Source organism: Pristiophorus japonicus, chromosome 13, assembly GCF_044704955.1.
Source record: "Pristiophorus japonicus isolate sPriJap1 chromosome 13, sPriJap1.hap1, whole genome shotgun sequence".
NCBI classification, from domain to species: Eukaryota; Metazoa; Chordata; class Chondrichthyes; family Pristiophoridae; genus Pristiophorus; species Pristiophorus japonicus.
The window spans coordinates 87638033-87665241 of NC_091989.1; the positions used below are offsets into that span (position 1 = coordinate 87638033).

At 45.1% G+C, this 27209-nt stretch overlaps 1 protein-coding gene across 1 annotated transcript in view; it reads right to left on the minus strand.

The window, feature by feature from the left end:
• Window positions 1-27209, minus strand: part of hydin (HYDIN axonemal central pair apparatus protein) — a 1725340-nt gene that overhangs the window by 386800 nt on the left and 1311331 nt on the right. Inside the window, 3 exon segments of the mRNA XM_070897728.1 lie at window positions 3554-3778; window positions 11780-12005; window positions 19389-19525. Of these exon segments, the coding sequence (XP_070753829.1) occupies window positions 3554-3778; window positions 11780-12005; window positions 19389-19525 (588 nt within the window).

Sequence of the window (27209 nt, forward strand, 5' to 3'; positions counted from 1 at the left end):
ATTACTATCATCTTCACTATTTACTACACTTCCAAGTTTCGTGTCATTTGCAAATTTTAAAATTGTGCCGTGTACCCCCATGTTCAAGTCATTAATGTATATCAAAAGCAGCAGTGGTCGCAGTACTGAACTTTGGGGAACTTCACTGCATACCTCCCTCCAATCTGAAAACAGCCACTCACCACAAATCTCTGTGTACTATCCCTCAGCCAATGTTGTACCCATGTTGCCACTGCCCCTTTTAACACATGAGCTTCAATTTTGCTAACAAGCCAAATAAGTGGTACTTTATCAAACATCTTTTGAAAGTACATATACACAACATCAATTACACTGCCCTCATCCACCCTCTCTGTCATCAAAAAACTCAATCAAGTTAGTCAAACACCATTTGCCCTTAAATACGTGCTGGCTCTCCTTTATCAGTCCACGCTTACCCGAGTGGCTGTGAATATTCTCCAGGATTATTGTTTCTAAAAACTTCCCCCCCTACCCACTGACGTTAAACTGACTGGCCTATAATTGCCGGATTTATCCCTCTCCCCTGTTTTGAACAAGGGTAAAACATTTGCAATGCTCCAATCCTCTGGCACCACCCCTGTATCTAAGGAGGGTTGGAAGATTGTGGCCAAAGCCTCTGCAATTTCTACACTGACTTCCCTCGGCAACCGAGGATGCATCCCATCCAGACCAGGTGACTTACCTACTGTAATTACCGCCAGCCTGTCTAGTACCTCCTTTTTATCTATTTTTATCTCATCCATTATTCCAGCAAACCCCTCGTTTACCGTAGCTTTGGCAAAGTCCTCTTCCTTGATAAACATCGAAGCAAAGTGCTCATTTAGTGCCTCAGCCCTGCCTTCTGCCTCTGCCAATAGTTCTCCATTTTGGTGGCTAATCCGCCCCATCGCTCCTCTGACAACCCTTTTACAGTTAATATGGCTATAGAAGAGCTTTGGATTCCCCTTCATGTTAGCCGCATAAGGAGCATCCCCCACTTCAGGTCCTGGTAGACGCAAGTCTACAGCACAAAGCTGCCCATTGCTGGGAATCTGAGAGTGGTGCAGATAAATGCACACCGAAAGCATTCCGCTCCTCAGCAAGAAGTAACAGAAGAAACAGCAAGTGCCCAGAGTATAGATACCAACATGTCACATCGAGAATGATCAACCAGCTATTTAACAATCAATGTAATCTTGCAGTGACAGGCCACAGGTATTACCTGCAGCTTTCACAGAGCAAGCTTCTGATCTCAACCAGATTGCTGCCACATGATTTCCCGCAGGGGAAAGAGAGAGCCAACAAGGCAAGACTGAACAAACTGGGGGTCCTTTCTCTCGAAAAGACAAGCCTGAGGGCTGACCCAATAGAGGAGTTTAATTTTATGAAAGGGTTTGATAGGGTAGATGTAGAGATGATGGGGCTGAAATTCACCGTCCCCGCGGTAACCACGGGGCTTGGGCGGGCGACCAATAAAATCGGTGGGCCACCGCGGTCAGATGATTTTCCCTCCCCGAGCCATATTCAGCTCAGGGGTGGGGGATTTGAGCAGTGTGCACTTCCACCGGAAACGGCACGGTGAAGCCGCTGCAACAGTGAGTTTCCAGCGGTGAGCTCTGCAGCATGTGGGTCACTGGAAAGCCACCAGGACAGGGATTTTCAGCTGCAAAAGGGTAAGCCTTTTCCCAGTAGTGCCCCCGCGGGGTATTCGAGTCGGTGCTCGAACGCGACACCACTGGAGTGTTGCCGCGATCGGGGCCCTCTGGTAGGGAAAGAGTTTTATTAATTTTAGTATTTTTATTTAAGATTACAGTATCCACTGTATTTATCTTTCAATAGTTATTATTAGTGTTTTCATTTAAGATTGCAGCATCCATTATACTTATCTTTTAATAGTTTTATTAATTGTTTTGGCTCCATTCTACCTGCTGAGGGCTGCTCAGAGGTTTGCACATACCCCTGTACTGTTGTACAACTTCCAGGTCTGACTCTTTAGTGGAGGCCTGTGGGCTGCAGAGACCTGCTTGGCAGGGTTCACCCTGAGGATGGGAGGAGTGTTGGGAGGGCAACACCTGGAACACCTGGTCAGAAGCAGGTCGGCATGCAGGAGAAGGTATCGCCATCAGCACCGTGCAGACAATCAGCGGGTAAGGGAGGCAGCAGCCATGATTCGTTCATTCTGCGCCAGACCAGCGTGCCCGCCGTCTTCACCGGCCTGAATCAGGATTGCGGTTGGCTGCTTGGAGACAAGGGATATCCCCTGTCCACTTGGCTGCTCACTCCACTGCAGAACCCCAGGACAGCGCCACAGCATGCATACAATGACGCTCATTGTACCACCAGGTGCATCATCGAGCAGTGCATAGGCATCCTTAAATAGAGGTTCCGGTGACTGGACCACTCTGGTGGCACCCTGCAGTACTCTCCTCAATGGGTCTCCATAATCATCGTGCACGACCTGGCCGTCATGAGGGGACAGTCGCTGGAGGTCGAGCCAGCAACACCACCTGAGGAGGAGGAGAAGTTGCAGGAGGGAGGAGGATCGCTGTCGGACCCATCACCACCCTTGAAGGGCCAGGTGCAGACTGGCCAGTACCCTCAGGGGAGGGTGCGTCCTCACATATATGGAGGTGCCCGACACCTCCCCTGCAATCTCCCTCCATGCATTGTGTACTGGCAGTCTGCCAGGTATCCCCACGTCAGGAAACAGTATTCTTCTTCTGTCCTCCACACCGTCCATCAGTGTCTCCAGCTCCATATCAGTGAACCTGTTGGCTCTCCTTGCACCCCTTACAACAGCCATCCTTCCAAACTCCTTTCCCCCTCAGGGCCTTGCTGCAAACCTGCATGCTGAATTTTTCAGTGGTGATAATGCTCAAATTAAGACAGCCACACCAATGAAAAATCCACTTTAGAAGGGTTCACTTTTGGAGCTGAATATGGGGTGGCCCAGCTAATGGCCACAAAAAGGTGGGGGGAGCACCAGCTTTCCAGTGGGACTGAATTTCGGGCCCGATGATTCCACTTGTGGGGAGTCTACAGCTAGGAGCCATAAATATAAGACAGTCACTAATAAATCCAATAGGGAATTCAGGAGAAACTTCTTTACCAAAGAATGGTGAGAAGGTGGAACTCGCTAACACAAGGAATGGTTGAGGTGAATAGCAAAGATGCATTTCAGGGGACGCTGGATAAGTGCCTGAGAGAGAAAGGAACAGAAGGTCATGTTGAACGGGTTAGATGAAATAGGGTGGGAGGAGGCGTGTGTGGAGCATAAACGCTGGCATAGATCGGTTGGGTCGAATGACCTGCTTCTGTGCTGTAAAATTCTATATAATTCTATGCAAGTCCTGTTCTCGTATACCTCCGAGGGGCTTGTGTGTGGGAAACTTCAACAGAGGCCTATTGCAGAAGGGAGCCTTGAATTTGCTTGGCCCAGAGATGGCAGAATATTATTTTAAACTGAAGGATTAAAATAAATACAAAATATATATATACATATATATAAAAAAGTCTTCTTGAAATGATACCGTTCAATGTCACTCTGGCATACCTCCTAATGGTTGTGCTCACTCCCACAGCTGCGAACTCGATGACACGTGTGTTGGGGTCAAGGGTCACCCCTGGAGGTGCACCCCGCGGGCCACTTAACTCGGGGTTGCGCCTGTTACCGCTGATATAATTGGAATCTTCCAGCTCAAAATGGCAATACGGCAGGAGACTGCGGCCCTTCACGGCCACCACATGGCTCCCCGGCCCCTTCTTCAAATTTGGGATACTGAGAAAATATAAGAAACAGAGAATTTCACAAATGCAAGCAATCTTCATCATTTGGATAGAAACATAGAAACATAGAAAATAGGTGCAGGAGTAGGCCATTCGGCCCTTCGCGCCTGCACTGCTATTCAATGAGTTCATGGCTGAACATGCAACTTCAGTACCCCATTCCTGCTTTCTCACCATACCCCTTGATCCCCCTAGTAGCAAGGACTACATCTAACTCATTTTTGAATATATTTAGTGAATTGGTCTCAACTTTCTGTGGTAGAGAATTCCACAGGTTCACCACTCTCTGGGTGAAGAAGTTTCTCCTCATCTCGGTCCTAAATGGCTTACCCCTTATCCTTAGACTGTGACCCCTGGTTCTGGACTTCCCCAACATTAATAAGAACATAAGAATTAGGAATAGAAGTAGGCCATCTAGCCCCTCGAGCCTGCTCCGCCACCCAACAAGATCACGGCTGATCTGGCCGTGGACTCAGCTCCACTTACCCGCCCGCTCCCCATAACCTTAATTCCCTTATTGGTTAAAAATCTATCTATCTGTGATTTGAATATATTCAATGAGCTAGTCTCAACTGCTTCCTTGGGCAGAGAATTCCACAGATTCACAACCCTCTGGGAGAAGAAATTCCTTCTCAACTCGGTTTTAAATTGGCTCCCCCGGATTTTGAGGCTGTGCCCCAGTTCTAGTCTCCCCGACTAGTGGAAACAACCTCTCTGCCTCTATCCTGTCTATCCCCTTCATTATTTTAAATGTTTCTATAAGGTCACCCCTCATCCTTCTGAACTCCAATGAGTAAAGACCCAGTCTACTCAATCTATCATCATAAGGTAACCCCCTCATCTCCGGAATCAGCCTAGTGAATCGTCTCTGTACCCCTTCCAAAGCTAGTATATCCTTCCTTAAGTAAGGTGACCAAAACTGCATGCAGTACTCCAGGTGCGGCCTCACCAATACCCTGTACAGTTGCAGCAGGACCTCCCTGCTTTTGTACTCCATCCCTCTCGCAATGAAGGCCAACATTCCATTCGCCTTCCTGATTACCTGCTGCACCTGCAAACTAACTTTTTGGGATTCCTGCACAAGGACCCCCAGGTCCCTCTGCACTGCAGTATGTTGTAATTTCTCCCCATTCAAATAATATTCCTTTTTACTGTGTTTTTTGCCAAGGTGGATGACCTCACATTTTCAGACATTGTATTCCATCTGCCAAACCTTAGCCCATTTCCTTAACCTATCTAAATCTCTTTGCAGCCTCTCTGTGTCCTCTACACAACCCGCTTTCCCACTAATCTTTGTGTCATCTGCAAATTTTGTTACACTACACTCTGTCTCCTCTTCCAGGTCATCTATGTATATTGTAAACAGTTGTGGTCCCAGCACCGATCCCTGTGGCACACCACTAACCACCGATTTCCAACCCGAAAAGGACCCATTTATCCCGACTCTCTGCTTTCTGTTAGCCAGCCAATTCTCGATCCATGCTAATACATTTCCTCTGACTCCGCGTACCTTTGTCTTCTGCAGTAACCTTTTGTGTGGCACCTTATCGAATGCCTTTTGGAAATCTAAATACACCACATCCATCGGTACACCTCTATCCACCATGCTCGTTATATCCTCAAAGAATTTCAGTAAATTAGTTAAACATGATTTCCCCTTCATGAATCCATGTTACGTCTGCTTGACTGCACTATTCCTATCTAGATATCCCGCTATTTCTTCCTTAATGATAGCTTCAAGCATTTTCCCCACTACAGATGTTAAACTAACCGGCCTATAGTTACCTGCCTTTTGTCTGCCCCCTTTTTTAAACAGAGGCGTTACATTAGCTGCTTTCCAATCCGATGGCACCTCCCCAGAGTCCAGAGAATTTTGGTAGATTATAACGAATGCATCTGCTATAACTTCCGCCATCTCTTTTAATACCCTGGGATGCATTTCATCAGGACCAGGGGACTTATCTAACTTGAGTCCCATTAGTCTGTCCAGCACTACCCCCCTAGTGATAGTGATTGTCTCAAGGTCCTCCCTTCCCACATTCTCGTGACCAGCAATTTTTGCCATGGTTTTTGTGTCTTCCACTGTGAAGACTGAAGCAAAATAATTGTTTAAGGTCTCAGCCATTTCCACATTTCACATTATTAAATCCCCTTTCTCATCTTCTAAGGGACCAACATTTACTTTAGTCACTCTTTTCCGTTTTATATATCGGTAAAAGCTTTTACTATCCGTTTTTATGTTTTGCGCAAGTTTACATTCGTAATCTATCTTCCCCTTCTTTATTGCTTTCTTAGTCATTCTTTGCTGTCGTTTAAAATGTTCCCAATCTTCTAGTTTCCCACTAACCTTGGCCATCTTATACGCATTGGTTTTTAATTTGATACTCTCCTTTATTTCCTTGGTTATCCATGGCTGGTTATCCCTTCTCTTACCTCCCTTCTTTTTCACTGGAATATATTTTTGTTAAACGCCTATGAAAGAGCGCCTTAAAAGTCCTCCACTGTTCCTCAATTGTGCCACCGTTTAGTCTGTGTTCCCAGTCTACCTTGGCCAGCTCTGCCCTCATCCCACTGTAGTCCCCTTTGTTTAAGTATAGTACGCTCGTTTGAGACACTACTTCCTCACCCTCAATCTGTATTACAAATTCAACCAAACTGTGATCACTCATTCCGAGAGGATCTTTTACCAGGAGATCATTTATTATTCCTGTCTCATTACACAGGACCAGATCTAAGATAGCTTGCTCCCTTGTAGGTTCTGTAACATACTGTTCTAAGAAACAATCCCATATGCATTCTATGAATTCCTCCTCAAGGCTTCCCCATGCGATTTGATTTGACCAATCGATATGTAGGTTAAAATCCCCCATGATTACTGCCGTTCCTTTTTCAGATGCCTCCATTATTATTTGGGGGCCTATAAACTTCGCCCACCAGTGACTTTTTCCCCTTACTATCTCTAATCTCCACCCACAATGATTCAACATTTTGTTCATTAGAGCCAATATCGTCTCTCACAACTGCCCTGATATCATCCTTTATTAACAGAGCTACCTCACCTCCTTTCCCTTCTTGTCTATCTTTCCGAATTGTCTTGGCCACCCTGCAACCACGTTTCTGTAATGGCCACCAAATCATACCCATTTGTAATGATTTGTGCCATCAATTCATTTACTTTATTTCGAATGCTGTGTGCGTTTAGGTAGTGTTTTAATACTAGTTTTTAAACCATGATTTTTAGTTTTGACCCCTCCTGCAGCCCCTTTATATTCATACATATTGTCCCTTCCTATCACCTTGTGGTTTACACTTACCCCAGTGCTACTCTGCTCTGTTGCCTCCTGCCTTTTGCATTCTTTCTTGGGGTTCTGTTCATCTGAGCTCTCACCCACTCTAACAAGCTCAGAGCCCTCTCCTGGGTTCCCATCCCCTTGCCAAGCTAGTTTAAAGCCCTCCCAACCGTACAATCAAAACCACCCGTGAGAACATTGGTCCCGTCTCTGTTGAGGTGTAACCTGTCCGACTTGTACAGGTCCCACCTTCCCCAGAAGCGGTCACAATTGTTCAGGAAACTAAAGCCCTCCCTCCTACACCAACAGGAGAGTGGAGAGCACCAGTTCCAACTGTCACAGGACGGGAGAGTGGAGAGCACCAGTTCCAACTGTCGCAGGATAGTCTTGTTGAACTACCGTCTATGGCAATTGACAAATTCTGTGCAATTATTGCGGGTTTTAGCAACATCAGGGTTCTTTGGGAAACAAGGCATGAATGGATATTGAAACTAGGCTGTCCGGCAGATTATCTGGCAGATTGGGGAACAGACAGAGCTGGAAATGTGCTCAGGGACATGTCTGTTATGTGTGTGTCTGTGTGTGTCCTTTCCAGAGCTCGGAGTCTGATAGTATGTGGCTGGACACCTAGAGAGAACATACACCATATGATACAGACCAGAAGACCCATGGTTCAGACCTTGTATCATGTTGAATCAGGTGGTGGGAGTTGGGGGGAGAGGGTTGCAGGGAGGGTGGTGGGGGGAGAGGGTACTACAACATGCCTCAACCTCCTTGTGTGGAGATCGCATGTCCTGATTGTTATCTAGAAACTTGCTGGAAAGTGAGTGCAGAAGTGGAGGGGGAACGGGACCAGGCGGTGGTGCCTCCTTACAGTGGCTGTCTCAGCTTTCCTGGGAAGTATCTTCATGTTGCCAAAGGACTAGAGGGCTGTTGTAATGTGTGGCACTGTCACCCAGATGCCTTGCGAGCAGATGGGGAGATAAATTGAAATGAAAAGGTGTACAAGAGGCAGACTGAGTGGGCGCCAAATGTTTCGCTGAATGCGATTATTCTGACTTCTCTAATGTCAGCAGCCGTTCACTATTCAAGTCAGTGCTCTGAACCTCATTACAGATTTCATTAATTTTTACAGTCCTCTTCCTTGCCACAGGCTTTCAGGAGAATCTGAGACACATGGCAGATTTAAAACACATTAAACCAGCATCAGTGAGCAGCTGCGATAAATAAACTGCGGCTTATCAAACCTCCAAATAATTAATTATGACAATGCAGGTTAAGCTCTGATTACTTTTATCACTGGAAATAATCATCAGAATTAAAGTGCATGACTGAAATGAATGATTAAGAAATGTACCGAGGGATAACTTATTTATAGCACTGACTTGGCTCCCGCTAGCTCACAGCCATGATAATGCAATGTTGTGATTTCCCAGACCATTTAATCGGATCAGCCATGATTCCCATCAACATTCAATCCTAATGGGATTTATGGTTGATGCAGTAAAATGGGCTCAGTGTTTTGCCAGGGAGGGTGATTGTGGTTATTCACTTCCTATACCTGTGCTGAAAAAACCCAATCATCACTCAATTCCGTAATGGTACACGAGGATGTACGGTGAATTTTTAGACCCGTTATACACCTTTGGTGAGTTAAACTGGGCAGAGCAGATCGGAAGTATGAGGGCAAATTGTACCCCACCCAATTCAGCGTACCTGACCAATTGTGCATGACTTCTGTGTCAGAAGCTCTTGCCCAGGACAGCAGGAGCTTGGTTTGGCATTGCTGGGTGCTGACCATTGATGGGAAGTCAGTATTTACAGGGGTGTACCTGGCAACAGCAAGAGAGGATCCTGTGATTTATCCCCTCATCATTGATGCCACCCACGGATTTCTGCAACAGCCTGAGCCCCAATGGCTGCCACTCTACCAGCGCTCAGCTGGTCTGATTGGCTGCATGGGTTCATGAAAAGCTTTTGCCCGGGCAGTAGTCAGGATGCCTTAAGCTTGTGGCATTTCAACATGTTCTCATTCTTTGACCCACAATGAGGACAGCAAAGCTGAAGCTTGGAGACCAAGCGTTGGCTGATGGCACCTGTGAACAGAAACAGTGAGGTGGGTACAGTTACCAGAGTTACCACTGGACTCACCACAGGCACCGTGAAAATTCTCCGGTAAAGTCCAGCAAAAGTCTCCAGTCTTTGCAGTTTTGTGCATACTTTGAGATCATCAGAGGCAAAGATAAGGTCCCAGAGAAGGACAGCTATCAGTGCAGGCCTGATGAGCCAAGTGTTCCTGCTGCAGAAACCACATTGCAGGTTGCTGGAGCTATATGCCAGGTCACACATCATCAATATGAACAGACTTCGCTCCATCTTCACCAGGCCCTCAACAAAAGCACCGTCACCAACATTCCCAGACCAAGGATCCCATTCCTGTCACCTTGGGAGACATTGTTCAACATCATAACAAGAACACTCTCTGGATGCAGTTGAACTGGAATATAACTGTATTTCTATTTGCTACAGTTGATGTGTGTGTGGAGCTGGCGTTTGCCTGTGGTGAAACCCTAACTTCATGTTCCTTTCTCACTACTCCTTTCATGGCAGGAGTCAGTCAGGTGGCTGGTTGCTATGTCTGAATGGGAGCCTCTCGGATGTGTGGCCAGTCATGCGACGACTCAGCACCTCTCTCCGCCACAGGAACAGTGTGGGACTGCATGTTTGCTATCCCATTCACAGCTAAGGGAGTGGCATAGCTTGAGACAGCGGAGGTGTTGCTCTCCTGGGAGACAGCACCTTCACGGTGCCAACTCCAGCACATCCCTCACACTGGCTGCTGCCTCGTTATGCCCACTGATCAGTACAATGGCACCGAGGAGATCAGTGAAGCCATGAAGGAGGCTTCTCTCAATGTGGTCTCCAGAATCTGGCCACTGGAAGAGAGCAGACTGTTCCATCCTGGGACCCAAGGCCTCTCGAGCAGCAGTCTCAACATTCACGAGAGATGCTACTGACATTAGGAGAGTTTGTCAGTGGGGGTAGATGTTAGCGGAGCTGCCACATTGGTCTACACTTCTGGAAACCCTTCCACCAAAACTGGACAAATACAGGTAATGGACTCTTCTGCATCAACTGATAGCTACTGCAGGTTGGCTGGCCCAGTCTCCAATGACTACAGCAAAAGTACTGGGGCTAAAAGGATTAAATGATGAAGACACGTTACATAGACTAGGCTTGTATTTCTTTGAATATAGGAGATTAAGGAGTGATCTAATTGAGATGTTTAAGATGATAAATGGATTTGATAAGAGTGGATAGTGTGAAACTATTTCTTCCGGTGGGAGAATCCAGAACAAGGGCCATTCGGGGATGTTGTAAGGAAACACTTCTTCACACAAAGGGCAGTGGTAATCTGATACTCCCTCGCCCCAAAAAGCTGTTGAGGCTGGGGGTCAATTGAAAATTTCAAAACCAAGATAAATTTTTGTTAGGCAAGAGTATTAAGGATTACGGAACCAAGGCAGGTAGATGGAGTTAAGATACAGATCAACCATGATCTAACTGAATGGTGGAAGAGACTCGAGGGGCTGAATGGCCTCCTCCAGTTCCCATGTTCCTAAAGTGCTATGTGCAACAAGCACCATTTGTTTACAAGCAAGATCTGCACGTTCTAGATTCCTGAGCTCAAGGAGAGCACTTGTCGGACACAAGGCTACATCATTTTAGTTCTGGGTCTGGAACCTCGGCTCCCTAAAAGCATGGCTCCCAGTTGGGAGGGCAGGATAGTGGAATTAACCCTAAAACGCCGCGGTGCATTGTCATACCTATGGACTGCTGAGGTCTAGACTTGCCTCCAGGTGCTGTGAGGGATGGAGATGGGGGAAGGCTGTACCTTAGAGTTGCTAACTGATTGAATGGACAGCCACCGAATGGCACTTTTGCACACCTCAGTTGATGTGATTACTGGAGCAGTTTGTTTGCACCAAGGTAGGGGAAAGGGAAAGTGGTCTGACTGAGCAGGAGCTGGAAAAAGACACCAATAACTGAGCTAGGTGGATGACCTTTGGAACCTTAACCCCATAAGTAGTCCTTATCTTCAGACTAGAGCGAAGAAAACTAGAACATTTGTTATTGCTTCATTTTTTCTCTCCTAGTTAGGTCACTCAGCCCTGCCCAGAAAATATCATCACACCTCCTGCAGGAGTTTTCTTTGGGAAAAATGTTGATACTTGGGTAGCAAATCAGCAGTGGGGCCGATTTTAACCTTGGTCGTGTTCACATACGATTGAAATGCAGTGTCTGCTTTATGTAGGCACTCGTGGCAACTACTTTGTTCATAGCGAGATCCCAAACAGCAAATAGGCTTGCAAATGGCATCGGGTCATTTACTGCCCCCCATTTCCTTGCTACTCTAGCCGTTGTCATCTTGTTAGGGGTCTTTATTTGGTTGCCCCATTGCGTTCGGGTGGGCGATCACTTTTAATGTGCATATCGGGGCCCATCAGCCCCAACGAGGGATAGCCCCATCCTCCCAGGCCCAGACTGGAGGCCCGGTTTGTGTACGAGCTGGCCAATCAAAAGATTGGCGTCAGTGAGCGTAGAAACGTAGGGGGATGTGGCACTGCCACAGATCACGTGCTGCACCCGAGCATAATTAGTCCTTTCAAGCAGAGCGGGCTGCTGCTTTATTTTTCTTTTACCTGCAGATGAGGCTGGCCTCAAACGCGCCGACCTCCAATGGGTTGAACTTGACTTGGAATTCCTGCGTTTCCATGCCTGCGATCACCCCGCTATACGGCTCCACTATGAAGGGAGGGTTGTGGTTATCGCTGGAATCCAGTGAGGAACTGTTTTCGACAGCACTGATGGTCTGAGTAGCTCTGCTTGTCGAGCGGCTAGCCGTTGTGTTTATTGAAGCTATACCAACTATATGTGAGTAATGGGAAGAGAAGATGTGAAAAAGAACTGATACAGCAAAATGCTTTGTGCTCCTTGTCAGTTTAAATCATTTGCTTTGATATTTATCTCATTTCATGTCACTAATCAAATGAAGACTTAAACAGTGCCTTATCTCAAGCACTTCATATACAATTAATTACTTTGAAGTGCTGTGACTGCTATATGTAGGTACTTGTGCAAGCCACTTTGCTCATATCAAGATCACAATCAGCAAGGAGATGAATGGCCAATTACTTTATTTTTGCTGGTGTTGGTTGAGGGAAAATGTTAATTAATACACTGGGAGAGCTTTTCCAATCGTGAAATGGAATCTTCACCCATTCCACTGGAATAGGGAAACAGGCCTTGGTTTAACATCTCACAAAGATGGATATGCTGACAATTTTTGTTTCTATTTTTTTCCACCTACATGTGCTAATTTTTTAGAATATTTTAATTTTAACATTGCATACAGATAGCTGGTAAAACAGCAAAATATTGCAGATGGTATGAAACTGGGAAATGTTGTAAACATTGAGGAGAATAGCAGTAAACTTCAGGAGGACATAGGCAGACTGGGGAAATGGGCAGACACATTGCAGTTAAAATGTAACGCAGAGAAGAGTGAGGCGAGGTGATAGTTTGGGGTGGGGTGAAGTGTACATGTTGTGATACACAAGGTATAGCAATTGTGTGGGACAGGTGGTCTTTACCTGTCCATCATTGTTCGTAATATAAACTAAATGGTAACAATGTTAAATGCGGTGCAGGAACTGGGGGTTCACACAGACATAACTTTGAAGGTGCCAGGACAAGTTGATAAGGCTGTTCAAAATGCATACACGATCCTTGGCTTTATAAACTGAAGCATAGAGTGTTAAAGGATGGAAAATATTTATAAATGTTTATAAACCACTGGTTAAGCCTCAGTTGCACTATTGTGTCAAATTATCCAATTTTCATCCCTACACTTTAGGAAGGATGTCAAGGCCTTGGAGAGGGTGTAGAGGAGATTTCCGAGAATGTTTCCAGGTATGAGGGACTTCAGTTACATGGCGAGACTGGAGAAGCTGGGGTTGTTCTCCTTAGAGCAGAGAAGGTTAAGGGAAGATTTTGAGGGGTTTTGATTCAGTAAATAGGGAGAAACAGTTTCCACTGGCAGGAAGGTCGGGAATCAGAGGGACACAGATTGAAGGTTATTGGCAAAGAACCAGAGGGGAGATGAGGAGAAATTGCTTTATGCCGCGAGTTGTTACAATCTGCCTGAGTGAGAGGTGGAAGCAGATTCAATATTCATTTTGAAAAGGGAATTGGATAATTATTTGAAGGAGAAATAACTGCAGGGCTATGGGGAAAGACCAGGGGAGTGGGACTAATTGGAGAGCTCTTTCATAGAGCTGGCACAGGTACGATGGGCCGAACGACCTCCTTCTGCGCTGCATTCTATGATTCTAATGGCATGGAACTATGGGCTTGGAGCAGCTACTGAGCCTCACTGTAACAGGGCGATTCATTGTAAAGGCAAACTTATTACGAAATCATTAGGTGACTGCTGAATCTGTACTGATGTTGGTCCAGCTCCGTCACATTGCCAGACTCAATACATTGCATTTTAGATAAGGAAGGGGTACAGATAGAGTAATATGGTTGGAGTTCAAAGATAAAAAAGATTGCAACGATACAGACTAAGCACATTCCAGTAAAAAAAGACAACCACTATTAGTTTCAGGATGTCATAGATAAACTAAAAGATTAGAAACGAATTCAAATTCAAGCAGTGGGCCTCCAAGGACTAAGAATATAAGTGATAATAAAGAGAGAATATGAGAAAGTAACTGATGAACTTGAGAGCGGGATAAGGAGAACTAAGAGGGAGTATGAGAAAACAAATTCAAAAAACATCAAAAGGAACAGCCAAGTATTTTACAAGTATACGAATGGAAAGAGAACAGTTGGGTGGGATCTCCGACAGGAGGGAGGAGGATTGTCAATTTGTAGGTGATGATCAAAAATGGTAGAGGTGTTTAATAAGTACTTTGTAATGATCTTTGTTAATGCGAAGGATATCGGACAGGAGGTGAATCTTGAAGTGTGGAGAACGGGTTGTGCAATGTTGTGATGGATAATTTTACAGAAATGAGTTGAGCACCAGGGCCTGACGAGATATATCCTAGGATCCTAAAGGAGATTGACGGCTGACTCTCCAGAGGTGTGGAAATTACATCACAGGCTTTATTTAGCGTAGGACTGGAGAGTAGCCAATGTAGTACTCACTTTTAAAAAGAGAGACAGACCTAATCCAGGTATTTACAGGCCAGATAGCTTAACATCCATCATGGGTAAAATGTTAGTGTCTTTAAAGATGAAATTACCACATAGCTAAGAGAAAATAGCTAGACGTAGCCAGAACACGTTTCAAAAGGGACAATCATGCTTGGCAAATCTCTTTAAGGAGGTAGCAGACATAGTAAATGGGAAAATGCAATGGATGTAGTGTACATGGACTTCAGGAAAGTCTACGACAAGGTACCACATGGGAAATTACTGGGGAAGATGAAGGGGTGTTGAATTAGGAGGTGGGTAATAAACAGGATTAAACACTAGTTAGAAAGGAGAAAACAGAGAGTCGGAGTTCAGGGCGGCTTTTCAGAGTGTTTGGAAGTGGGCAGAGGTGTCCCTCGGAGTTCAGTTCTGGGCACACTGCTGCTAACTGCGTCGATCACAGATTTGGATACAGGCCTAGAGGCAATGGTGGTGAATTTTTTCAGAGGATAGTAAAATAGGAAGTATTATTAATTCTTCTGGAGACTAAAGAAAGCTGCAAAGGGATGTAGGGATGTTATGTATTAATGCTTGGGGGTCACCAGACACCAGAGGGCACCATGGTTGGAGATCATCGGGCTGTACGCATGTGGCATGTGTGCTTGGTCACCTGTATATTATCACGCAGGCACTCTTGGGCTGGAATAAAAATGGATCAGGTTGCACCTGAATGAGTTTACAGTAACCAGACACTTGAGTCATTACAAGGGGGAAATCAGCCAATGGGGAAAGTGGCAGATGGAATTCAATGACAGTAAGTGTAAACTGATTCATTTTAGTAAAATAAATAGTCGGTAATTAGACTCTGAATGGAAGCAGGCTTGTAATATGGAAGAGCAGTTGGGACTTGGTGACTATAAGTTCACAGGACATTAAAGGTAACAGCTCAGGTGGATACAAAAAGCGAATGGCATTCATGGAAGACAAACAAAAGACAAGAGAAACGTCTTCACGCAGAGAGGTGTGAGGCTGTGGAATTCACTCCCAGAGTTAGTGGTTGAGTCAAAGACTAAGTCAGCAGTCAATATTAGATTGAATAGGTGGATAAAGGAAAAGGCAATTCATTGGTGGAGACATGACATGCAAGGAGGACACAAACAACCTTCCGGATATAAAAGGGGTCAGAGGGTCTGGTAAGGAGGAGGAACTGAGGGAAATCCTCATTAGTCGGGAAATTGTGTTGGGGAAATTGATGGGATTGAAGGCCGATAAATCCCCAGGGCCTGATGGACTGCATCCCAGAGTACTTAAGGAGGTGGCCTTGGAAATAGCGGATGCATTGACAGTCATTTTCCAACATTTCATTGACTCTGGATCAGTTCCTATCGAGTGGAGGGTAGCCAATGTAACCCCACTTTTTAAAAAAGGAGGGAGAGAGAAAACAGGGAATTATAGACCGGTCAGCCTGACATCAGTAGTGGGTAAAATGATGGAATCAATTATTAAGGATGTCATAGCAGCGCATTTGGAAAGAGGTGACATGATAGGTCCAAGTCAGCATGGATTTGTGAAAGGGAAATCATGCTTGACAAATCTTCTGGAATTTTTTGAGGATGTTTCCAGTAGAGTGGACAAGGGAGAACCAGTTGATGTGGTATATTTGGACTTTCAGAAGGCTTTCGACAAGGTCCCACACAAGAGATTAATGTGCAAAGTTAAAGCACATGGGATTGGGGGTAGTGTGCTGACATGGATTGAGAACTGGTTGTCAGACAGGAAGCAAAGAGTAGGAGTAAATGGGTACTTTTCAGAATGGCAGGCAGTGACTAGTGGGGTACCACAAGGTTCTGTGCTGGGGCCCCAGCTGTTTACATTGTACATTAATGATTTAGACAAGGGGATTAAATGTAGTATCTCCAAATTTGCGGAATACACTAAGTTGGGTGGCAGTGTGAGCTGCGAGGAGGATGCTATGAGGCTGCAGAGTGACTTGGATAGGTTAGGTGAGTGGGCAAATGCATGGCAGATGAAGTATAATGTGGATAAATGTGAGGTTATCCACTTTGGTGGTAAAAACAGAGAGACAGACTATTATCTGAATGGTGACAGATTAGGAAAAGGGGAGGTGCAACGAGACCTGGGTGTCATGGTACATCAGTCATTGAAGGTTGGCATGCAGGTACAGCAGGCGGTTAAGAAAGCAAATGGCATGTTGGCTTTCATAGCGAGGGGATTTGAGTATAGGGGCAGGGAGGTGTTGCTACAGTTGTACAGGGCTTTGGTGAGGCCACACCTGGAGTATTGTGTACAGTTTTGGTCTCCTAACTTGAGGAAGGACATTCTTGCTATTGAGGGAGTGCAGCGAATGTTCACCAGACTGACTCCCGGGATGGTGGGACTGACCTATCAAGAAAGACTGGATCAACTGGGCTTGTATTCATTGGAGTTCAGAAGAATGAGAGGGGACCTCATCGAAACGTTTAAAATTCTGACGGGTTTAGACAGGTTAGATGCAGGAAGAATGTTCCCAATGTTGGGGAAGTCCAGAACCAGAGGTCACAGTCTAAGGATAAGGGATAAGCCATTTAGGACCGAGATGAGGAGAAACTTCTTCACCCAGAGAGTGGTGAACCTGTGGAATTCTCTACCACAGAAAGTTGTTGAGGCCAATTCACTAAATATATTCAAAAGGAAGTTAGATGAAGTCCTTACTACTAGGGGGATCAAGGGGTATGGCGAAAAAGCAGGAAGGGGGTACTGAAGTTGTATGTTCAGCCATGAACTCATTGAATGGCGGTGCAGGCTAGAAGGACCGAATGGCCTACTCCTGCACCTATTTTCTATGTTTCTATGTTTCTATGCAAAGCCAGATCATGTGCCCACCTGACATTGACACTGTAATAAGGGTCATTGGACAGTGATTACAACTGGTAACTCTGACTAATTTTATTCTCTATCGCCTAAGGCCAATTGAAGCCCCTAACTGCTGCCCATCTGAGAGTGGCTGACTGCCAGCGACTGAACCAGAGACTTTCTGGATCACATGACTCATTCCTCAGCACACACTGTATTTACTCACTGGGCCATTGGGGCAGCCCACGTTGAACTAATTCAGGAGCTCTCAGAATCACAACAATCCATTCATTTTTGGCTTCCAGATATGCTTCTATTTTTTTTCCTTGCGTATGGGTTCCATTATATTTCACCGATGTTAGGCTGTCTAGTCTGTAGTTCCCTGGACATGTTCTATCTCCTTTCTTAAATATAGGTATTCCGTTAGCTATCCATCCACCAGTCCTCTGGCACTACACTTTTTTCTAACAAATTATTAAATTATGTAATAGTGGCCCTGCAATCTCTTCCCAGATTCGTTTAAAATGTGTGGGTGTAATCCATCCAGACCAGGGGTTTATCTTCTTTGAGTTTGATTAGTTTATTTAATATTTCTCCTCTTTTTGCTTTAAATGTGTTATATCAATTCTAATCCTATCTTCTGATGTCATGCCCACCTGATTTGTCACCTTGGTAATTACTGAAGCAAATGAATTATTTAATAGTTCTGCCATTTTGCTATCGCTGCCTGTGATTTTATCCTGACTGTTCCTTCGTGGCCCTATCCCCATCGCAACTTTCCACTTGTATTTATGTGCCTGGTGAGTATTTTACTATTGTGTTTTATGTTACTTGATAATTTAATTTCATAGTTCCTCTTTCCCTTCCTAATTTTTCGGGGGTTTCTTAATCTCTTCGTATGGTGCTTTGTCATCCTTTCCCCTGTTGTCCATGTATTTAGTGCATGTCTCTTTCCTTACCCACAATTTTCCCTATGTCTTTATTAGTGTTTGCAAGAATTCAACTGATGGTGACAGATTCTACAGCATTTGTTGATAGGTTTGTTGTACGTGAACACGGTTATTGGTATTGGCAAACAGATTTGACCTTCTGATAGCCAGTGTCCTCCCCATACACTCCTACAGAAGGCACAGCATGGGTTAGAGGGAGGGCAGTGGCTCCCCATACACTCCAACAGGAACAGCATGGGTCAGAGGGAAGGGAGCGCTCCCCATACACTCCTGCAGAGACAGCATGAGTCAGAGGGAAGGGAGTGCTCCCCATGCACTCCAACAGGGACAGCATGGGTCAGAGGGAAGAGAGTGCTCCCTATACACTCCTGCAGAGACAGCATGGGTTAGAGGGAGGGCAGTGCTCCCCATACACTCCTGCAGGCATAGTATGGGTCAGAAGGAAGGGGTGCTCCCTATACACTCCTGCAGACACAGCATGGGTCAGAGGGAAGGGAGCGCTCCCCATACACTCCTAGAGGCACAGCATGGGTCAGAGGGAAAGGAGCGTTCCCCATTCACTCCTGCAGACACAGCATGGGTCAGAGGGAAAGGAGCGCTCCCCATTCACTCCTGCAGACACAGCATGGGTCAGAGGGAAAGGAGCGCTCCCCATTCACTCCTGCAGACACAGCATGGGTCAGAGGGAAGGGCAGTACTCCCCATTCACTCCTACAGACACAGCATGGGTCAGAGGGAAGGGCAGTACTCCCCATTTACTCCTACAGGCACAGCATGGGTCAGAGGGAAGGGCAGTACTCCCCATTCACTCCTGCAGAGACAGCATGGGTCAGAGGGAAGGGAGCGCTCCCCATTCACTCCTGCAGACACAGCATGGGTCAGAGGGAAGGGCAGTGCTCCCTATACACTCCTACAGAGACAGCATGGATCAGAGGGAAGGGAGCGCTCCCCATTCACTCCTGCAGGCACAGCATGGGTCAGAGGGAAGGGCAGTACTCCCCATTCACTCCTGCAGGCATAGCATGGATCAGAGGCAGGCCAGAGGCCCTCCGTTTATTTCACTGCAGTGTGGCATTTTTATTACCTCTGCAGCCATTGTCGTTACAGTTGCTGTCCTATTATGGATAGGTTATTGTAATGGGAATAAGGCTTTCTTTCAGATGGACAGGATTAGATTAATTTCTTCCCTAGCCAATGCCCCAGTGGATCTTAATTTCTCTGGCACTGGCCATTTAACTTCCAATGTGGTTTGGCCTTCACAGGCAGGAGAAGCTTGTATCAAAGTGAACGAGGCACTATGCTTTACCATTGCACCCCTCAGAGCCTGCTTGTCCAACAGACTCAGATGAAAGTTTGATGATGTCACCACCTCTACCAGGTCTATCCATCACCACCTTCCAGAGATACTCCAGTGCTCCAGGGCCTTGGTTAATCATTTCGAGCCTATAAAATACGATACACAACACTTTGATTAGTAACAGGCAGACATTCCGTTCCACTTACAGCTGCATTCCAGCTTCTCATAGAAACACAATGACAATGCAGATTTACATGCATCTCATCGCTGCAAAGGTACTGTTGCCTCTGCGAGGGAATAGAGGCAAACAGAAAATATTATTCCAAGAATCAGGACCTGAGGCTACGAGGAAAGGTTCCGAAGTTGGGCTTGCTTTCTTTAGGAAAGAAAGACTTAAAAGAAAAAGCTTGAATTATACAGTGTCTTTCATAACCTCGGGAAGTCCCAAAGCACTTTACAGCCAATTAAGTACTTTTTAGAAGTGTGGTGTAAGAAATCATGAATTGGAAGAAATTGTGAATTGTAAAAGACACGGGGCCCGAGTTTGTTAAGCTAAGTTCCGCCCAAGTATTGACGAAAGGACCACTAAGATCATGACGGTACTTTGGGCGGAAGTTTGATGAAAAAATGTGGGAAAAAACAGCAAAAATGGGCCTTACATGTCGATTCTGGATGGCAGCGGGCTGTAGCTCCCATTCTAGGCGACAATTGCAATCCTCGGCAAAGTACTGCCGAGCATAGAGTTGGGCCCAGGGAGGGGGGATCTGCAAAAACAAAAAATTTTAAAAACAAAAAAAAACTATCAGAAATCCTTCATAGGACCCCATCGACCAAAATCCCTGCAAAAGAAATGAAGAAAACAAGCGCACTAACCTTTCCTTGCAGGTCTTCATACTTACCGTTCAGGTAAGACCTGCCTCCACGCGGTGGTCTCTGCTACTGCTGGAGCGGAGGGCCGCCCGGACCAATCCGGACACTCAGCGGGCGAGAGGACTTTTGTCGCCATTACACGCCAGTGGACGCTCCACAGCGGTCTTCTCTCCCCGCCGGCGTGAGGACCTGACCAAACTCACTCGGAGGGGAGAGTGCCCAGAAAACATCGAGACAGCCGAGAAAACTCGCTGGCAGCCGGTGGTAAGTCGACCAAACTCGGGCCCATAATAGTTTTGTAAAAGGTCATGGGTTTGCCAAGCTCGGCAGCTAGGATAACTTGATGACACAGAAGGAATACAGTCATGTCAGATAAGGAGTTACACAAAGAGCTCGTTTACAAGAGTATAATGCAGAAACAGGCCTTCATATAGGCATGACAAGAGGTCGAAGGAGGACCGCTGTGATAAACAAACTGTTCAAGCGAAGGTAACAAGATGTCCAAACTAGAGATAAGCAATGGAATAATCACATGAGAAGGGGAAGCCTTTTCATCTGTAAGCTGAGACAAAGAACTCAGCATGCCATTGGGCACCTTGGTTTAGGAAGAGCCCTCACAGGTTAGATAGTCCTGTCCATATTCTACCCCAGGCCCACCTTAAAAAGAGAATAAAAGAGATATCTAAAGAGCCTTTAGCAAAGACGGTGGAAAGAAGAGCTGTTCATGCACCCCAGCTGTCTGTCCGATCGGGACTGATACCAGCTGCTTGTCACGGTCATATGTCCACTATGTCTATCATGATTGTGTGTTGTATTTGATTATATTTGAACTACCACTCCTTAACAAAATGACCTATGACTCCTAAGACATAGGTATATAAAAAGGTAAAGAATGGCTAAAGTAAATGTTGGTCCCTTCGAGGACGAGACCGGGGAATTAGTAATGGGGAACATGGAGATGGCAGAACCTCTGAACAAATATTTTGTATCAGTCTTTACGGTAGAGGACACTAAAAATATCCCAACAGTGGATAATCCAGGGGCTGTAGTGAGGGAAGAACATAACACAATCACAATCACTAAGGAGGTGATATCAGTAAGATAATGGGACTAAAGGTGAATAAATCCCCTGGACCTGATGGCTTGCATCCTAGGGTCTTAAGGGAAGTAGCGCCAGGGATAGCTGATGCATTGGTTGTAATTTTACCAAAATTCCCTGGATTCTGGAGAGGTCCCAGCAGATTGGAAAGCTGCACATGTAACGCGCCTATTTAAAAAAAAAAGGAGGCAGACAAAATCAGGAAACTATAGACCAGTTAGCTTAACATCTGTGGTTGGGAAAATGTTGGAGGCCATTATTAAAGAAGCAGTAGCAGGACATTTAGAAAAACATAATTCAGTCAGGCAGAGTCAGCATGGATTTATGAAGGGGAAGTCATGTTTGACAAATTTGCTGGAATTCTTTGAGGATGTAACGGACAGGGTGGATAAAGGGGAACCAGTGGATGTGGTGTATTTGGACTTCCAGCAGTCATTTGACAAGGTGCCACATAAAAGGTTACTGCACAAGATAAAAGTTCACAGGGTTGGGGATAATACACTAGCATGGATAGAGGATTGGCTAACGAACAGAAAACAGAGTCGGGATAAATGATTCATTCTCGGGTTGGTAATCAATAACTAGTTCGGTGTCGCAGGGACAGTGCTGGGACCTCAACTATTTACAATCTATATTAATGACTTGGATGAAGGGACCGAGTGTAACGTAGCCAAGTTTGCTGACCATACAAAGATGGGAGGAAAAGCAATGTGTGAGGAGGACACAAAAAACCTGCAAAAGGACATAGACAGGCTAAGTGAGTGGCAGATGGAGTATAATGTTGGAAAGTGTGAGGTTATGCACTTTGGCAGAAAAAAAATCGGAGAGCAATTTATTATTTAAATGGAGAAAAATTGCAAATTGCAAAGTGCTTCAGTACAGCAGGACCTGGGGGTCCTGGTGCATGAAACACAAAAGGTTAATATGCAGATACAGCAAGTGATCAGGAAGGCCAATGGAATCTTGGCTTTTATGGCAAAGGGGATGGAGTACAAGGGAAGTCTTGTTATACAGGGTATTGGTGAGGCCACACCTGGAATACTGCGTGCAGTTTTGGTTTCCATATTAAAGAAAGGATATACTTGCTTTGGAGGTAGTTCAGAGAAGGTTCACTAGGTTGATTCCGGAGATGGGAGGAGGGTTGACTTATGAGGAAAGGTTGAGTAGGTTGGGCCTCGACTCATTGGAATTCAGAAGAATGAGAGGTGATCTTATCGAAACATAGAAACATAGAAAATAGGTGCAGGAGTAGGCCATTCGTCCCTTCGAGCCCGCACCACCATTCAATATGATCATGGCTGATCATGCAACTTCAGTACCCCATTCCTGCTTTCTCTCCATACCTCTTGATCCCTTTAGCCGTAAGGGCCACATCTAACTTCCTTTTGAATATATCTAACGAACTGGCCTCAACAACTTTCTGTGGTAGAGAATTCCACAGATTCACAATTCTCTGAGTGAAGAAGTTTCTCCTCATCTCGGTCCTAAATGGCTTATCTTTATCCTTAAACTGTGACCCCTGGTTCTGGACTTCCCCAACATCGGGAACATTCTTCCTGCATCTAACCTGTTCAATCCCGTCAGAATTTTATATGTTTCTATGAGATCCCCTCTCATTCTTCTAAATTCCAGTGAATATAAGCCTAATCGATCCAGTCTTTCTTCATATATCAGTCCTGCCATCCCAGGAATCAGTCTGGTGAACCTTCGCTGCACTCCCTCAATAGCAAGAATGTCCTTTCTCAGATTAGGAGACCAAAACTAAACACAATATTCCAGGTGAGGCCTCACCAAGGCCCTGTACAACTGCAATAAGATCTCCTGCTCCTGTATTCAAATCCTCTCGCTATGAAGGCCAACATGCCAATTTTCAATGACTGATGTACCATGACACCCAGGTCTCGTTGCACCTCCCCTTTTCCTAATCTGTCACCATTCAGATAATACTCTGCCTTCTTGTTTTTGCCACCAAAGTGGATAACCTCACATTTATCTACATTATACTGCATCTGCCAACTCACCTAACCTGTCCAAGTCACCCTGCAGCCTCTAAGCATTCTCCTCACAGCTCACACTGCCACCCAGCTTAGTGTCATCTGCAAACTTGTAGATATTACATTCAATTCCTTTGTCTAAATCATTAATGTATATTGTAAATAGCTGAGGTCCCAGCACTGAACCTTGCGGTACCCCACTAGTCACTGCCTGCCATTCTGAAAAAGACCCGTTTATTCCTACTCTTGGCTTCCTGTCTGCCAACCAGTTCTCTATCCACGTCAATACATTACGCCCAATACCACGTGCTTTAATTTTGCACACTAATCTCTTGTGTGCGACCTTGTCAAAAGCCTTGTGAAAGTCCAAATACACTACATCCACTGGTTCTCCCTTGTCCACTCTACTAGTTACATCCTCAATAAATTCCAGAAGATTTGTCAAGCATAATTTCTCTTTCATAAATCCATGCTGACTTGGACCGATCCTGTCACTGCTTTCTAAATGCGCTGCTATTACATCTTTAATAATTGATTCCAATATTTTCTCCACTACCGATGAAAGCTAACTGGTCTATAATTCCCTGTTTTCTCTCTACCTCCTTTTTTAAAAAGTGGGGTTACATTAGCTACCCTCCAATCCATAGGAACTGATCCAGAGTCGATAGAATGTTGGAAAATGATCCACTATTTCTAGGGCCACTTCCTTAAGTACTCTGTTATGCAGACTATCAGGCCCTGGGGATTTATCGGCCTTCAATCCCATCAATTTCCCTAATACAATTTCCTGACCAATAAGGATTTCCTTCAGTTCCTCCTTCTCACTAGACCCTCGGTCCCCGAGTATTTCCGGAAGGTTATTTGTGTCTTCCTTAGTGAAGACAGACCAAAGTATTTGTTCAATTGGTCTGCCATTTCTTTGTTCCCTATTATAAATTCACCTGATTCTGACTGCAAGGGACCTACATTTGTCTTCACTAATCTTTTTCTCTTCACATATCAATAGAAGCTTTTGCAGTCAGTTTTTATGTTCCCTGCAAGTTTACTCTCATACTCTATTTTCCCCCTCCTAATTAAACCCTTTGTTCTCCTCTGTTGAATTCTAAATTTCTCCCAGTCCTCAGGTTTGCTGCTTTTTCTGGCCAATTTATATGCCTCTTCCTTGGATTTAACACTATCCCTAATTTCCCTTGTTAGCCACGGTTGCGCCACCTTCCCCGTTTTATTTTTACGCCAGATAGGGATGTACAATTGTTGAAGTTCATCCATGTGATCTTTAAATGTCTGCCATTGCCTATCCACCGTCAACACTTTAAATATCATTTGCCAGTCTAACCTAGCCAATTCACGTCTCATATCATCGAAGCTACCTTTCTTTAAGTTCAGGACCTAGTCTCTGAATTAACTGTGTCATTCTCCATCTTAATGAAGAATTCTACCATATTATGGTCTCTCTTCCTCAAGGAGTCTTGCACAATAAGATTACTAATTAATCCTCTCTCATTACACAACACTCAGTCTAGGATGGCCAGCTCTCTAGTTGGTTCCTCGACATATTGATCTAGAAAACCATCCCTTATACACTCCAGGAAATCCTCCTCCACCGTATTGCTACCAGTTTGGTTAGCCCAATCTATATGTAGATTAAAGTCACCCATGAAACGTATAAGATTATGAGGGGGCTTGCAGAGAGGATGTTTCCACTGATAGGGGAGACTAGAACTAGGGGGGCATAATCTTAGAATAAGGGGCCATCTATTTAAAAATGAGGTGAGGAGGAATTTCTTCTCTGAGAGGATTGTAAATCTGTGGAATTCGCTGCCTCAGAGAGCTGTGGAAGCTGGGTCATTGAATAAATTTAAGACAGAGATAGACAATTTCTTAACCGATAAGGGAATAAAGGGTTATGGGGAGCGGGCAGCGAAGAGGACCCGAGTCCATGGTCGGATCAGCCATGATCGTATTAAATGACGGAGCAAGCTCGAGGGGCTGTATGGCCTACTCCTGCTCCTATTTCTTATGTTCTTATTAAAACCTTTCTGGGTAACGACCTATGACTCCTAATACCGTTTTGGTTAATCTGTGCGTGACCTCTGATCCAAACCTTACAGAAGTCACTGTCGTAATGTACGAAACGTGGCAGCCAATGTGCGTACAGCAAGTTCCACAAACAGCAATGTGATAATGACCAGATAATCTGTTTTAGTGATGTTGGTTGAAAGATGTTAGCCAGAAGACTTGGAGATGACCTTACTGAAATGCCTGAAAAACCTTCAGATGACAGAAGCCATCCCATCGTCTAACAGCAGTGGATTCACATTTCAGCTTCAGGACTTGTAATACATCACTAAGTTCTGGGTGTTTTATTTGATCAACACGTCGTACGGATTATTTTAGTCGCAGATGATGCAAGGTTTGATTATCACCGATGGTGGGAAGACAAATCAGGTTGGAGTTAAAAGGATTCTTTTTATAACTTCAAAAAGTTGATCAGCTTTAGAATGAGCCCTCAAGGGGCCATATATATTAATGATGCTGATGTTGATCTGTGCTGACAGCTTCAACTCACTGTCTCCTCTGCATACAAACACAACCAAGGAACGCAATTCCAGGAAGCAGAGAGAGGGGAGACAGACAGAGAGGAGCAGAATACTGAGAGAGAGAGAGAGAGAGAGGAGCAGAGTACCCAGAGAGAGAGAGAGAGAGAGAGAGTAGAATACCCAGAGAGAGAGAGAGAGAGAGAGAGGGAGAAGGAGAAAGAGGAGCAGAGTACGCAGAAAGAGAGGCAGAGAGAGAGAGAGAGAGAGAGGAGTAGAATAGCCAGAGATGATCGTTTATCATTTAACTTGACGAAAGTTAATGATCTGAAACTTTAATTTTGTCTCTCTCTCCACAGATGTTGCCTAATCTACTGCGTGTTTCCAGCTTTTTCTGTTGTTATTTCAAAATAACCCTGATGCATTTAATCCTGGAATTGATTGTTACCTCTCTTTTTCATGTACACTGCATTATTTGCCCCACTGGTTCGCGGGACAGCACAGATGGCTACTGAACTTGCCGACTGTGTGTGGGAGTCGCTTTGTGTTTCCTCACAAGGTCACAAGTACAGCAGGCAAGTACAGCAGGCAAGTACAGCACTCATCCTTCAGCCAGAGGGCCGTGAGTATAGTCGTACTTTCGCAAGGTGAAACAGCCTCGCTGGGCGCTTTACACCCTGATGGCTTTTGCTAGTAAACTGTCTCTCGGTTTATGCTCACATACAATTAACTATCATTCCCATTATTTTCACTTGGGGCATTTCATTTATATTTTTGAACACTGGCAGCTTGGATGCAGAGCCAGGGGACAGAACTGCAAGCTGAGAAAATTGCAGCTAAATGCATTTTGAAGAGTAGCTTACATACGATCATGTGAAGAGGGGGGACAGAAAAAGACCAACTGGTCCATCGAGCCTGTCCCATTCAGTCACGTTGCAACTGAACGACATGATTCTCAATGTTCTTCACCTATTAAGAGAAATGTAATCTCCTGGGAGAGGCAAGAAAGCAGATTTAAAAAAACTCTAGGTCAATTAAAGGAAAAATAATGCTGGAAAATTCCTGTCCAACCCCCAAAGGTGATGAAAAGTAGTTACAGGAGATCACATTGACCAGGAGGTACATTAGCCAACATTCCAGCTGCCTTTTGCACATGGCCTCTGTAGGAACACGTAAAGCTACTTTTTGAATGTATGCAGTGAATCCATACTTACTGTGTGAGCCAGCAACACACACCAAAGGTCTGCGACCCTCTGCAAACAGAAAACCCACCTGACGTCTAACCTAGCTCTGTGCTTACATATCTTATATTCATGTCCCATTGTTCACC